Genomic DNA, 14,201 nt, shown 5'->3' with positions numbered 1-14,201 from the left:
CCCAAATGTGGGATCTGGAGGTTGGTTTATCAGAGACTAAAGAAGGCTGAGAGTCCTAACAGCACACGTTGATGATTCATAATAATTTCTTGTTCCGGAAGCCACATTATGGTGATTCAGAAAGTAAATTTGTTTGCTCCTTCCCCAGACAGAAGCTGGTTCAGTGTTTGATCATTTGGGGCAGCTTTTATAATTATGTAGAAAATAAACATTTAGAAGTGCCTTTTGAGCCAGGTGTAGCTTTGTCTGTTCCCTAGGCCCACTGAATAATTCGTGTGGGGCCTTTCATATCTCGCCAGTATATCTTGGGGTTATTGTGTTAAAGAGTAAATTCATATGTAATTTTGCCAGGGTACTGCAAAAGGATATTGCCAAATTGCTCTCCAACATATTCCTACCAGTGATGTGGGAGAATGTTCTTGTCTGCTCTCACCTACTTCTCAAAGGCCACACTGAGCACCCTATAAAGTATCCTCTTCCTTTCCGCATTACTGTTGACCTCATAACCCTCCATATTCCACTCAACAATGTAAATGGCATCCCTTGTCTTACTTGTTTTGTTGTTGGTGGTGTTCATATTGTGTCTCCCCCATTAGACCATAAACTCCATCAAAACAGAGATCTGACTTACTTACTGTACTCCCAGTGCTCAGGTGGTCTCTACCTTACCATCGTAAGAACTTACTACATTTGTTTATAAATAGAACTTGATAAACCAATGAAAATTAAATGAGCAAAGTGATACATTTATTTAAAAAAAGATCATCCCAAATCTCCCCTTCCTCTCCTTCCCATGGCTTTGAAATTTCTGACATGGCCTCTTGAGGGCATCACATTTTGGCACAAATAAATAGGGAGATTGCAAGTTAGGCTCCTCAGAACTTAAGTTGAAAGACTACTCCTCCCAGTCCGTTCCTGACTGTTTACAAAGCCCTTCCATGAGGAAAGCTGGACTGCACCCTTACTCCCTGTTCATGGAGGAGATGAGGCTCTGACCTGACCACCTTCACAGTTTCCTGTGCTGCCTTGAGCTGCCTCTTTGGCTAAAGAAGTCTTGGCCTGCACTTGGTTAAAAAAGGGACGTAGAGGTGCCAGAAAATGATTTCCCAGAACATCTGCTTTTAGAAAATCTTTCTCCTAGCTCAGAGCAACAGCCACTGAAAAGGAGGCAAATCTTTAGGTTACCTCTTCCCATCCTCCCAACTGACTGTCAGATGAAGGATCTTTCTTTACCTAGTCCCACACTGCAGGAAACATCACTCATTTCGGATGAAAAACATCACTTTCCTCACAACGTCCTGGCTTCTGGTGCTTGCCTGGAACAGCCAGGGGGGCAGTTTCCTGTGCTGAGCTACTGGGTAGTTCATGGATTTCACAAATGCATAAGGTAGAAGCTTGGAACCAGGTTCAGTTCAGGTGCACAAGGCTCCCTGACCCTGCAAAGGAGGTCAGCAAAGGAGGGAGGCCCCAGAGCGTGGTCCTCTCTTGGAGCTGGCAGATTCGTGGGTTGTCCCCTTGGCCCCCAGATCCGAAGGAAATCAGCTGCAGGCCTGTGGAACGAGATCGCCTGCGGCTCCACCCGTGCACCAGCCCCACAGCCTTGGGAGCAGATATGTGTTCACGGATCCGGGTTCGAGGCTCTGTGAGGAGTTAGGTGAAGGGCGGGACAAAGCCACCCTCCTTCCTCCTCTGAGCCATACCCCTGTCACAGCCAGCAGCCTCGACCTGGGGCATCCTGCACATCCAGGATTCTTAACACAGCCACGGAACAGAGGTGGTCTGTGTGGTCCCTGAATCGACAGAAATTGTCCCCAAAGCTGTGTGTGTGGGAGTGTCCATAGGGAGGAGCGGATGCATGTGGCAGTACTCATGGCCCACATCCCCGGGTGCAGGGCCAGAGCCCTGCCGTCCTCGCTCTCCACATGTGTGGGAGGACACGGGTACCTCCCGGGGTCACCGCCCCCGAAGCATCCTGGCTCCCGGCTGCGCATGTGCTGCCTGTTCACCAACCTGGCGGAGCCTAGCCGTTGTCTTTCTTTGCCACTGCGGTCTCCGGAGAAAGAGCCCACCTTGTCCCGTCACCGTGTGTCTACCAGCCCCACCCAGCCCAGCTGTTGGCCTGTCCCTCGCTGGACCCAGTCCCTACCGCAAGGACAGGAAGCGTTCCCCACATCCACCTCCGCCCCAGCCTGGTGACTTGTGGTCCCGGACCCCAGTAGCCAGAGAGAGAGTTTTTAAAAAGACTCACAGACATGTCATTAAAATCTCAGTGTTGGGTTTGGGGGAAGGTGCTGGGTGGCTCCCGCCCCTGCTTTCTGGAAACAGATTTGGGGCGTTTGACAGTGACAGGAGACTAAAGTGGGATGGGACTAAATATACCGTCCTGGGCATTTCCGGGCAGTGGGGGGATGTGGGATTGACTCGCCACCCCAGCCTCCGGCCCAGATAGATCAGCCCCACTTCGGCTCCCCTCCAGCCTGTGCATCCCTTTCCCCTCTGCGCCTCTTTCACCCGCACTTCAAACCACATCGCCCCCCTGCTGCCCAGAACCCTAAACCCCGCTGGCCAGACACACAGCTGGTGCTCCCAGGCCAGAATTCCAGCCCTCCAGAGTCAGACCACAGCTAGACTCAGGGCCGGTCCCCCACAGCGCTGACCTGTGGACACCCCCGCGCTGCACACCTGTGCCTCTGAGGTCTCCTCTGCCTAGTATGGCTTCCCTGCCACCTTTTCCACCCCACAGGATTCTGTCCCATCCTTCAAGGCCAGTTCAGGTGGCACCTCCCCTGGGAAGCCTGCTCAGATCCCACCCATCATAGGACTGTCCAGCTTCCCTGGGACCTGACCAGGTGTCACCAGGCGCTGTCACTCCTACTTTGCTCCTTCTTGTTCCTTTCCAGGTCTCCCTCTGACCCTCCTCCTTCCTTCACCTTGTCACCAAACAGGAACTGCCATCCTTTGTCTTTCGCTGTGTTTGTGGCTGTTGTTTTCCCTGCCTGTGCTATCTATTCCTCAGCCCTAAGCCTTGGTTCAGGCTGGGCCATTCCTCTGTATTGTCCTCCCTTGACATGGGGGCACATACACTCTCAGCCCTTGAGGCCCAGCTCCGGAGTCAGTTGCAAACACTCCCTCTCCCCCAGGCTCCCGTGCATACACATCAGCAGACTCTGCTCAGCCCCGGCCTCAAAAACATGATCAGCTCTGTCTCTGCCCACCCCGTGGCCTGTTTCTGCCTTAGGTCTGATGTCAGTCTTCCCAGAGGAGGGACGTGCCCTCAGGTCCCATCCTTGGGTCCCAGAGCCAGCAGGGAATGGGTGGGGCAGGCTGGGTTTAGGGCTTGGGGGTCAGAAGCAGAGGCAGCTCTTGCTGGCACCACGGTGTGCTGGGCCCTGTGCCGGACACCTCAGCGATTGACCTGCCATGCCCTCTCAGCACCAGGAGGCAGAGCTTGGGAGCAAGTCCCCTTGCAGAGGAGGGAGCTGTCCCCACCCAGGCTGCCCCGGGCCCCATCTCCCCCAGCCCCAGCTCTGTCCAGAGCACAAGTGACTGACGGCCCTACTCTATCTCGCAGTGGAGCGTGACCGCACCCTGGGCTACCAGGAGCCCCACTGGAAGGAGTTCCGCTTCGACCTGACCCAGATCCCAGAGGGCGAGGCGGTCACAGCCGCCGAGTTCCGGATTTACAAGCTGGCCAGCGCCCACCTGCTCAACAGGACCCTGCACGTCAGCATGTTCCAGGTGGTCAGGGAGCAGTCCAACAGGTGCCTACCCTCACGCTGCCTCCTGATGAAGCCTGGCCGAGGAGGGGACACTTCCCAGAGGACAGAAGGGGAGCTCCCTGGGGAATACAACCTCAGAGGCAGAAGGATATTTGGCCAAGGCCTCATGTCAGGCCCAACATAGGTCCTGCTTCACATCCCTGCCATGCTGTCCCGGCTGTGGGACCATGGGCAGGTCACTGAGCTCCCGAGCCTTGATTTCCACACCCCTGCTGGGCCCAGTAGCATTTTGTGCAGTACATACAGTGAGAGAAGGCACATGGGGTGCCCACCCCGAGCCAGGCGGGATAGGTGCCCCACACAGCATCCCCCAGGTGGGCTCTAGAAACGCAAAGGCAGCTGTGCCGGCCCTCAGTTAATTGTTTTTTCATGTCCACAGGGAGTCTGACTTGTTGTTTTTGGATCTTCAGACGCTCCGAGCTGGGGACGAGGGCTGGCTGGTGCTGGACGTGACAGCAGCCAGTGACCGCTGGTTGTTGAGCCGGAACAAGGACCTGGCGCTCCGCCTCTATGTGGAAACGGATGATGGTAAGGCTCAGGGTTGGGCAGCAGACCTTCTCCTGGGGGCTCTTCAGTGCTGCTGGCACAGAGCCAGCTGCAACCACCTCCTTTGGCCCTGGAGGCCTGGCCTCTCTCAGCCAGCGACTGGGGTGATAATCCCCTAACCACTTTGGGTGCTCACTGGGGTGCAGAAGCCACGGTACCCACAGCGGGAGCCCCCTACCACGCTGGTCTCCCTCCTCTCCTTTTGCAGAACCAACATTTCAGTCACTAAGAGAGAGTCCATGTTGTCCCTCCCCAAGAGCAGCCGTGTATGTGGGCGTGTCCATACTGGGCAGGGCCGAAGGGAGGCAGTTACACCCTCAGACTCGGAGCAGAGAGGCCTGGGTTTGAATCCCAGCTCTTCAGCACTCTAACCTGGTGAGCTTGGCAGGGTACTTACCTTCAGGGTCTCAGTGTCCTCCTCTGTAGAACAAGGGTTCACATCTTCATTCATTCCCCAGGCAGCTGGGGGAGAATCTCCTTCATCGCAGGCAGTGGAGTGGAGGAGGGAGAGGCAGGAAGTGGGCAGAGGATGGTGGATCTGAGCTACAGCAAGGGGCCGCCATGGCTGGAGCTGGGTGGGCAGGGGCGAGGTGGGAGAGGAGACTGAGAGCTGCAGGGCACATCCTGAGTGTGGGTGAACCCGGGCCCCGTGTCAGGGTGGCTCCCTGTATTTCATAGCAATGGAGGATGACGGGATCTGAGTCAGGTTTTTAGAAAAGAGCCCTCTGAGACAGCCCCTGGAGGAGGGCATCACTTACCCCGGTGCTTAGTGAATTAGGCTTCCCATAAGTACAGTGGGGACGGGGCAAGCGAAGTGAGTTCACAGAGGAGAAAGCTGATGGCACTAACTTAGCAGGTGACCAAGGCTCAAGGTGTCCTGCACCTGCTGTGTCCCCTTGACGTGATGGAATGGGAAGGGCCCTTCCTCTCGTTCATCCCAGAACCCCACCTGACCGTGGGAAAAACATCAGACAAATCCAAATCGAAGGACCTGCTACAGATGCCTGACGAGTGCTTCTCACAACTGTCCAGGTCGTCAAACACAAAGAAAGTCTGAGAGATAGTAACAGCCCGGGGAGCCTAAGCAGTTGTAGCAACGGAATGCCATGTGGGATCCAGGAGGGGACCCTGGAGGAGAGAAAGGACACTGGGGAAGACCAGTGAGGTCCGAATACATTGTGTTTAGTTTATCCTCGGACTTAGTGTTGGTCATTTAGTTGTGACAAGTGCACAGTGCTAATGTCAATGTTGGCATTTCCCGGGGAAACGGGCCTGAGTATCTGGGAACTGTCTGTACTGTCCTTGCGATTTTTCTGTAAATGTCAGCTGTTGTAAAATAAAAACTTAGTGTGTGTGTCCAACAAAGGTCCTGTCCCCCTGCAGTAGTCTGGGGGGGACAAGAGCAAAGTCAGAGCAACAGGAGCCACGAGCTGCAGGGGAGAGTGGAGACGTGCTTGTTGGTTGGTAGCAGCAGAAATAAAGAGGGGATAGAGGAGGAATGATGGAAAACGTGGATCGAGCCAGTGGCCATTTTTAATAGAATCGTTATATTTTCCTGCCTGAGTGTGGGTAGTGGACGGGCAGGCTTGAGGGAGCAAACCAGGAGGCCTTTTTCGGCAGCGATGTTATTGAGAGCCCTGGTTGACGTCCAGATGGAGAGTCAGCTAGGACAGGTGAGAGCTGGGGCACAGGTGGGAAGCGCCTACATCTAAGTGGCTTGAGAGGCCTGGAACCGGAGCAGGTCTCCTGGGCAGGGGTGTGGATGGAGAAGGAAGGGGACGGTCCAGAACTCTGGGGCCTCCCCTATGGAGAGGGCTGCCCAGAAGGGGTGATGTGGAGGATCTTTCCATCCCATGGGGGTTCTGGGGTGGAGAAGGTGGCCTTCCAGCCAACCTGAGGGCTCAGGGTCAGTCTTCCCCTATAGACACCACCAAGGGGCCTCTGCAGGCATGGCTCCCTCCCCCATCGGGTGCAGGGTCCTGGGTTTGGGTCCTGCAGGCTAAGAGGCACGATGCTTCCCGAGCCTCTTGGGAGTGTGGAGGGGCCAGGACGTTGGGGGTCACCTTGTCTCCACATAAACACCCTGTGTGCCCTCCCTGCTCTGTGACGTGGCAGCTGTGGCAATCAGTCAATCATTACCAGGTCCAGAGCCAGGAGGCAGAGGGCATGATGGCAGCCCTTCATCAGTTCGCCAGATTGTACACGGACCCCATGGAGCTTGGGAAAGACATCTCCGACAGTGTCAAGCTCAGGGTCATGGCTTTGGGCTCTGCAGGATTCCAGAGAACCTGATAAAGGTGCTGCTCAAGACACATGTCAAGGAAGCAGCAACATGGGGGTGGACGACTTTGGGCTGGGCCTTCTCTTGGAGACCAAGCAGGCCCCCCATATCATTGGCACTGAGCAGGGGAGAACCAGTGCCTGTCCCGCAGCTGGGGCTGGAGCTGCCACCCCAGGGCCCCGGGGGAGCACATCCCTAAGGGGTGCACAGGGGAGCCCCTGTTCTACAGGCCCATACCCTACAGGATCCTGGTGCAGGAGAGAGGTGCCCCCATCAGGTACTCGCAGGAGGTCACATGGCCCTCAAGAACCAGTACCCAGAGGTGAGGGACTTTCTCGGGGACCACTGTCTTCTGGAGCGTCCATCTTGGTGGGTTTGCTTTAGTGAAAGGGTGAAAGGCCCACTGCGGAGGAAACGTTATCTTCAGAAGAAGCGCCAGGAGTTCCAACGTGCCCATGAGCAAAGCTGCAGAAACCTCCATGATGGGGGCAGAGGAAGCTACAGGTGTGGGCATGTCTGCCCCCGAAAATGTCCAGGTTCCTAACGCTGATACGGCCGTGTCATCTGGAGAGAAAAGTATGAGAAAAGAATTGAACATCTCATGGTGCAGCCAGAGGAAGGTGAGAAAGCCAAGTGTGTGGGTGACCCCAGGGCCTGGATCATCACATGGGCAGCTCTTGAACACGAGGATGGCATGTGCGCCACCTGGGGCATAGGAATCCCGCTCCTGCCCAGCAACTACATCAGCCCAGATGTAACTATTCATCTTCACCGTGAAAATGGGATCCTGGGCTTCCTTCCGTTTCCATTAAAAGAGGAGGTGGATGCAGATCTCATCACTGCGGGTGAGCAGACGGTCACCATTTCCCTCGGGAGCTGTTTTTTCTCCCACGAAGACTCATCTGTAGTAATTCGAGGGGACACCTCTACCTCACCATACTGGGAGCCGTGCAGGTTTCCTGTCTGGTGACAGGCTAACGGGGTCACCCCCAGAAAGAAGGGGAGCGGCCCGGAGGGAGCCATCGGTTTGGTGTCCAACACCAAGGCCAGAATGGTGGTCACCATGCAACACCACACCAAGGACAGGGGACCCCACGTCTTGGAGAAATGCACTGGGCTGCTGACCAGGGCGCTGTGCGGACAAAACCATCCTCAAGAAGGCTGTGTTCCACGTGCACGGGAAGAAAGGCCCCACGCGGATCGAACTCTGGGATGGCCTGATGGAGGACAACGTCAGAAAGAGCTCGGGCAGCCCTTTGCCCTGTCCCCAAACCTCAGACCCACACAGCAGGTGGCAGCCTGAGCTGGGAAGGAAGCCCCGGTCACAGAGGGTGGGTTTCACTGGAAACCAGAGGAGGTCTGGTCACCTCTCTCCATGGCGCTGGCTGTCTGACCTGCTTTCCCACCGCCAGACTGACTATTCTGCCAAGAGGGATATGGCTTTAATTAAAAACCAAAGAAGAACGGAGCCCTTTATCTTGTTTGTTCTGTACTTCCCAGAATGGTCTGGTACCATCGTCAGGCGCTGTGAAGGCCCTCCTCACTGTGCTGTTTACATGACATTGTGTGCGGCTCGAATGAGCCCACGGGACAGCTTTCACAGAAGGGCCTCCCCTTGTGAATGAGTCAGGAAACGTGGGGGGATGGGGAGGAAGGCGTGACCACCCCCATACCCCCAAGGCCCCACTTTGCCAGCACCGTACGCCCCGTGACCTGGGGGATGCTGTCCGGGTGAGCTTGTCTTCCTGCAGCCCCTCTGACTTTTCCTCTGGGGCCTCCGTCCTCTGGTCAAATTCTGTGTCCCTGCGGCCTCCCTCTTCCTCCCTGCACGTCCTCCTCCTCGTGGCTCGATGGGTGTGTCTGGAACGACAGCAAGGTTGTCTTGCTGGGCCAGAGGACTGGCAACGCAGTGACAAGGTTCCCCTGTCGAACAGCCGTCCCTCCGTGTGCTGTCGAAGGCTGCGGCTTGTGGGAGGAGGTTCTAGAAACCTAAGACGGATTTCTGGGTTTTCTCATCCTCAGGCTCCTGCTGCTGCTGGCCTCCTGTCCAGCAGGATTCTTCCCAAGTGAACCTCTAATGGGTCCAGGGCATTTGTGTGTGGCAGGTGATGTCATAGGTCAGAGTTCAGTCTTTGGATTGATTCGTTGTTCAGTCAACTTGGCCCAAGGACATGGGCCTACAGCACAGCTATTGAAGGACTGACCTTTACCAGAAGAGCAGGACTGTGGGTGGGGCAGGCAGTGCCCTTGACCTGTGATGTATCCCAGTGACTCATAATAGACCCACTAATGGAGCAAACATAGGTATTTGTACATGTGGACGTCTGTATACTGTATGATAAATGCATGTGTTTCTATACATATGTGTGTGTGTGTCAGGGTGGTCACTTCGAGGGGACAGGGACACGGAAGGGGAACAGTTGACTCTGCATGTTATAAAGCATAAAACTGAGTTAGTAATCCTCTCCTGTTGTTTAAGAAAATTCCACAGGAAGAGAAAATGAAGGGGTCTGTGGCACTCTCGTCTTCACAGTGGAAGCCAGGAAATAACTGACGTGTTTAAAGTGAAGCTAATATCTAAATATGGTGTATTTTCTCAAAGGATTTTATACATTTGAAATGCTCATTGTGGAGACATTTTAACAGCAGTGAACGTGTTTATATGAAAAAGTTGGAAAAAATACAGACACTCATGGTCACCATTGTGTAAAACTTCAATTGACATGAATATATTCCAGAAATATGAAAATGCTGTGTTGGAGTGTGGAGAGATTTCAGAGGGATCTTTTTTTTCTCAAAGGTTACTTTACAGTTGCTATTGTATTACTTGGACAATTAAAAAATCAGGAGGCAGGAAGCCTGGTGGCTCAGTCAGTTGAGAAGCCTTGCTCACTCTTGGTTTTGGCCCAGGTCATGATCTCAAGGTTGTGAGATCAAGCCCCACATGGGTCTCTATGCTAAGCTGGGAGTCAACTTGAGACTCTCTCTCCCAGTCAGAATAAATAAATAAATCCTAAAAAAAATAAATCAGGAGGTCCTTTGGAAATACAAAGAGGTACAGGAAATTAGTTTTATTGGTGGAGTCGACATTTCCAGGGATCATGTCTGTGTTTCTTAAGGCATCCTCATCTTTAAGCAGCTTTGGGACCAAATCTCATTTTAATGGGTAACCCTCTTCCTATCCAGAGGCCTCCGTATTTCCCTGCCCACAGTCTTTTCTCTCTTTTTGGACCCACAAACCTGGGGTTAACTCTTAAGTGAATAAGAACTTGGGGTCTGGAATTAGACATGGGCTGAACCCCAGCTCTGGGACTTTGGCCTGATGTTGTGGCCCTGCTGTCCCCGGTGTCCCGTTTGTGGGCATCACAAGCAGAACAAGCCCTTGCTATGTCCTGGCAGCTGCTCCCATCTGCTGGGGCACAATCCATCGAGTCCTCCGAAAGTATGGGGTGGGCGGGAGAACTTGGGCCTTGGAGCTCTTAGACGGCAGTGGGAACCACGGTTCTGTGCTCCCCTGGCCATGGGGCTCCAAAGTTTCTCCGTGAGGCATGTGGTCCAGGTTACTGTGGAGACACATGGGGTCACAAGTGGGAGTCGCTCAAACCTGTAAAGGGCTTCACAGATGGCAGTGTTGACCACTGTCACAAATGACGACCCTGTGTTGGCAAGGCCCCCCGCCCTGTCTTCCGTGGACCATCTCCCTTGTGTCTCCAGATGAGGAAACTGAGGACCTCTGCCCCCATGGGCCAGAGCCTGTGCAGTCTCTAATGGAAGGGTCCCCGCTGTCCCCTGTGCCCGGCCCTGCCCGTGAGTGACCGCCCTCTCTCCTGTCTCCATCCCAGGGCACAGCGTGGATCCTGGCCTGGCCGGTCTGCTGGGGCGACAGGCGCCACGCTCCAAGCAGCCTTTCCTGGTCACCTTTTTCAGGGCAAACCCCAGTCCCATCCGAGCCCCTCGGGCAGCCAGGCCCCTGAAGAGGAGGCTGCCGAAGAAAACCAACGAGCTGCCACATGCAAACAGACTTCCAGGGATTTTTGGTGAGGTCCAGGGCAGGCCTGCGGCTGGGCCCCAGAACAGCTCTGGGGGACAGAACCCTCCAGGCCTGCCATAGGTTCAAGCCTGTGCTTACCCTCCAGCACTTTCCCGACACCTCCTTTGTCCTGTGTGCCTTGAAGACCAGCCACTGTCCTCTCTGTTCCTGCCACCCAGAAGCATCTTCTCAGACCTCCTCTGGCTCACCAGGGCTTTTTCCAGAAGTCTGTCAGCACCAGGTGCCCCTTCCTCCAGGCACTGGTGGCTCTCAGGTCTCCCCTGGGGACCCTGAGGACCCATTGTTGTTTTCTCCCCACCTGACCAAGTTCCTTGGGATCGGGGTGGGCCTGCCCTGCCCTCCTGCCCTCCTTTCCTCCATGGGGAGTCAGCCTTTGGCCTCCATAGAACCACTCAACCCGGCGGAATGGGTGCGGCAGAAGAGGTGTGGGGAGGTCAGGAGGTATCTCTGCAGAGGAGGAGCCGCCTGATGTCCTGGGCCCCCTTGGGCTCTTTATTGGCACCTTTGGGGCCACAGGTTGGAAGTCAAAGGAGGCTGGGCTCAGTGCAGGGTTACTCTGTAGCTATCAGGAGCCACTGGAGCCATGGAAGTTTCTCAAGCTGGGTCAGGGCACCAGCAGAGCTGCAGGATGGGCTTTATGACACCACATGCCTTAGTTCCTCTTCAATCATTTTATTCAACAAATATGCCCAATGCGGTGTCCCCACCCTAGGAGCCACCAGGGGTAGCTGCATGAGCAGGAACCCCAGAAAAGACCTGTGCTTCTGTCCCTGCAGATGATGTTCACGGCGCCCACGGCCGGCAGGTTTGCCGGCGGCATGAGCTCTATGTCAGTTTCCAGGACCTCGGCTGGCTGGTAATTTCTGACTGTCCTCCTCCTTCTTAAATGATGGTCCCCACCCAAACATCCTAAGTGTAGCTCCAGGAGGAGGTAGAATTATGGGTGATTTTCATTTTCTCATGCATTAGGCTCTTCTGTGTTTTCTGAAGGGAGAATATCTTACTTTTATTGTGAGAAGTGCTTCTTGGTAAAAACCATGAAAAGAGGGATAGTTTGAATCCTCAGCCCTAACAGGTCAGATCTGCAACAGGGAAACGGAGGCCATGGTGGGCAGTGCACCTGTGCACCTGCTGGGACTGCAGCTCTAGGAGGCGTGGGCGGTAGGGGCAGGTGGGGAGGACAAGGCCCGGGCTGACTGCACATGAGGGGGACAGAGCTGTGCCCAGCCCCACCTGCTGAGAGTGCCCAGCCTCTTGGGGGAGCCTGTCTGAAGGGACCCTGGGGTTGGCTGACTGGCCTGGGGCTAGGGGCTGGGTGCGGGGCAGCCCCGAGCCATCCTGTGCCGGGTGCTAGATTCAGGAGCTCAGGAGGGGGCATCTGGATGGGACTCACCTTCTCCCCTTACACCCCCAGGACTGGGTCATTGCTCCCCAAGGCTACTCGGCCTATTACTGTGAGGGGGAGTGCTCGTTCCCACTGGATTCGTGCATGAACGCCACCAACCATGCCATCCTGCAGTCCCTGGTCAGTACTGCGTCTGTCTGGTCCGGCTCCCGGGGACGGGGGTTGGCACGGCCCGTGAATGGAAGCCCCTGCCAGGGGGTCAGGGGGCTCTCTCTGCCTAGAACCTTCCCTGTACACATGAGCAAGGACGGCCTGCACCTGGAGGGAAATGGGTGCCTCTATGGCCGTGCTGGCCGTGTAGACGCCTATGTACCTCAACATGCATATACCCAACTTACCCTGACTGCTGGTGCACACCAACCTCTGTATACTGCACACACACGTGTGAGGACACCACAGACAGTATGTGGGTACCCAGATTTACAAGACATGCTTGCTCATGGTCAGACACACAGTGCCGGCATAACGGGCGTACATCCCTCCTGGGGCCCATGTGCTCCGAACACACACATCACTGTGTGCACACGAGTGACACACACGTGCGCTCAGCCGCCTGCTGCGTGTGTATGCAGGGAGGGGTGCGGGTGTGCCTCGCTGGGCTTCTGGGTTCTGGCCTCCCCTGTTCACCTCCCCGCTGGCACCTTTTTCCTTTGTGCTTTCCGTAGACGGTATGGCTTTGGGAGCTGTGGCCGGGGTACCTTCACAAGCTGCCGTTGATTGCTAAGTGTTTTAAATGTTTGTTGGTTCTAGGGTTGAAATTTCTTCCTAGAACATTTAGATAGAATCCACCCCATGTTAATCTAGTAATAGGTGACGTGATGCTTCTGAGCAAGAGTAAATGTATCTGCAACAGCAGTTTTGACCCTGTGGTGACACTGCCTTTCTCAGACCCAGTGGGACTTGCTGCCCCCAGGAGCCCTTTTCCTGTGAGAAGCTCGGGAGTGATGAGATATGTGTGCTTCCTCCGGCCCATAGGGGCGAGTGGGTGGTGGTCACCCACGTCAGGATGGCTGGGTGGACTCAGGCTGCAGGGCAGTGGGGGGGCAGCTGGGAAGGTGATGCTGGGGTTGGGCAGGGGCTGGCACAGAGGGGCTTATGGTCCCACCTAGGATGCTGGGTGGGTGGACTGATTTCCAAGGAAACTGAGAAGCTGGTGCAGGGTTTTAGCAACACAGGTCAGTGATCTGACTTACTCTAGAAGTAACTGGCAGCAACACGCAGATGAATGGGATCGAGGGTGGGGCAGGCGGGGAGCCAAGTGAGGGGCTGCTATGGTCACCCGACAAGGGGTGGGGACAGCTGGTGGAGGGTGGAGGTAAGGCTGCTCATGGGCATGGGTGTGGGGTGGGAGGAACCCAGGAGCCTACAGATGAGGGCTATGTGAAGACAGGGATGGGGAGCCTTGTCGGGGGCAGAGTCGTTGCTGGGGTCCAAGGTGGTGAAGGGGGGGACAGCAGTTCTGCACCAGCTGCACCGTAAGATTGGGGTCCAATTAGATCTCAAGCAGGGTTGCCGGTGGGAAACCAAAGCAACAGATCTGAGGTCAGAGAGGTGGCCAGGCCGAAGCTCTGTGAGAGAGGGGCATGTGGTCAAGCTTCAAGTCCTCGAAACAGATGAGCTCCTTTGGGGAGACCGCAGACACTGAAGAGGTGGCTAGGACTGGCCTCCTCTGTGGGGATGCCAGGGCAGTGATGGGGGTCTTGGGGTGTCCTGGGGGCCAAGAGAAGAAAGCATTTCCCCCTGGGCTCATCCTCCCAGCCCTTCTCCATGCAGCAGCCAGGGGCCCCACTAAAGCACAGCTGAGCACTTTGTTCTCAGCTGAGAAGCTCGCCTTGCCTCCCATCATTCCCCGGGGCAAGGCTGAGCCCCTGGCCTGGGACACAGAACTCCTCACGAGCCACCCTGCTGACCTCGCCAGCATCCCCACATGCCCCAGTGTCCTTATCTCCCTGCACAGGCCTAGTGCCAGGATGGCCTGATTTTCCCACTTTTCTGGCTTTGCACTTGCTGTTCCCTCCACCTTGAAGGCCGCCTCCCCCGCTCTGGGCCCAGCTACCACCTGCTTACCTGCACACCCCATGTCTGTGGCCCTTCCTGTCAGGGTCAGTCACCATGCTTATGCTCCCAGTGCTAAGCACC

At 55.5% G+C, this 14,201-nt stretch overlaps 2 protein-coding genes across 2 annotated transcripts in view; both read left to right on the top strand.

Moving 5' to 3' along the window:
• Window positions 1-14,201, top strand: part of BMP8B (bone morphogenetic protein 8b) — a 30,836-nt gene that overhangs the window by 11,610 nt on the left and 5,025 nt on the right. Inside the window, exons 2-6 of the mRNA XM_045064277.1 lie at window positions 3,572-3,761; window positions 4,159-4,307; window positions 10,449-10,643; window positions 11,434-11,513; window positions 12,072-12,182. Coding sequence (XP_044920212.1) covers window positions 3,572-3,761; window positions 4,159-4,307; window positions 10,449-10,643; window positions 11,434-11,513; window positions 12,072-12,182 — 725 coding nt within the window. The remainder of the gene's footprint in view (window positions 1-3,571; window positions 3,762-4,158; window positions 4,308-10,448; window positions 10,644-11,433; window positions 11,514-12,071; window positions 12,183-14,201) is intronic.
• Window positions 7,069-8,364, top strand: OXCT2 (3-oxoacid CoA-transferase 2). Its single transcript, XM_045064279.1, is given in 5 exon segments — window positions 7,069-7,520; window positions 7,523-7,577; window positions 7,579-7,731; window positions 7,733-7,854; window positions 7,857-8,364. Coding segments are annotated over 5 exon segments (696 nt in total). The 5' UTR covers window positions 7,069-7,207; the 3' UTR covers window positions 7,910-8,364.

The sequence above is a fragment of the Mustela putorius genome, unplaced genomic scaffold (assembly GCF_011764305.1).
Source record: "Mustela putorius furo isolate JIRA1106 unplaced genomic scaffold, ASM1176430v1.1 tig00003853_pilon_pilon_pilon, whole genome shotgun sequence".
In the NCBI taxonomy this organism is placed as follows: Eukaryota; Metazoa; Chordata; class Mammalia; order Carnivora; family Mustelidae; genus Mustela; species Mustela putorius.
This window is presented reverse-complemented; position numbering and strand designations above follow the sequence as displayed.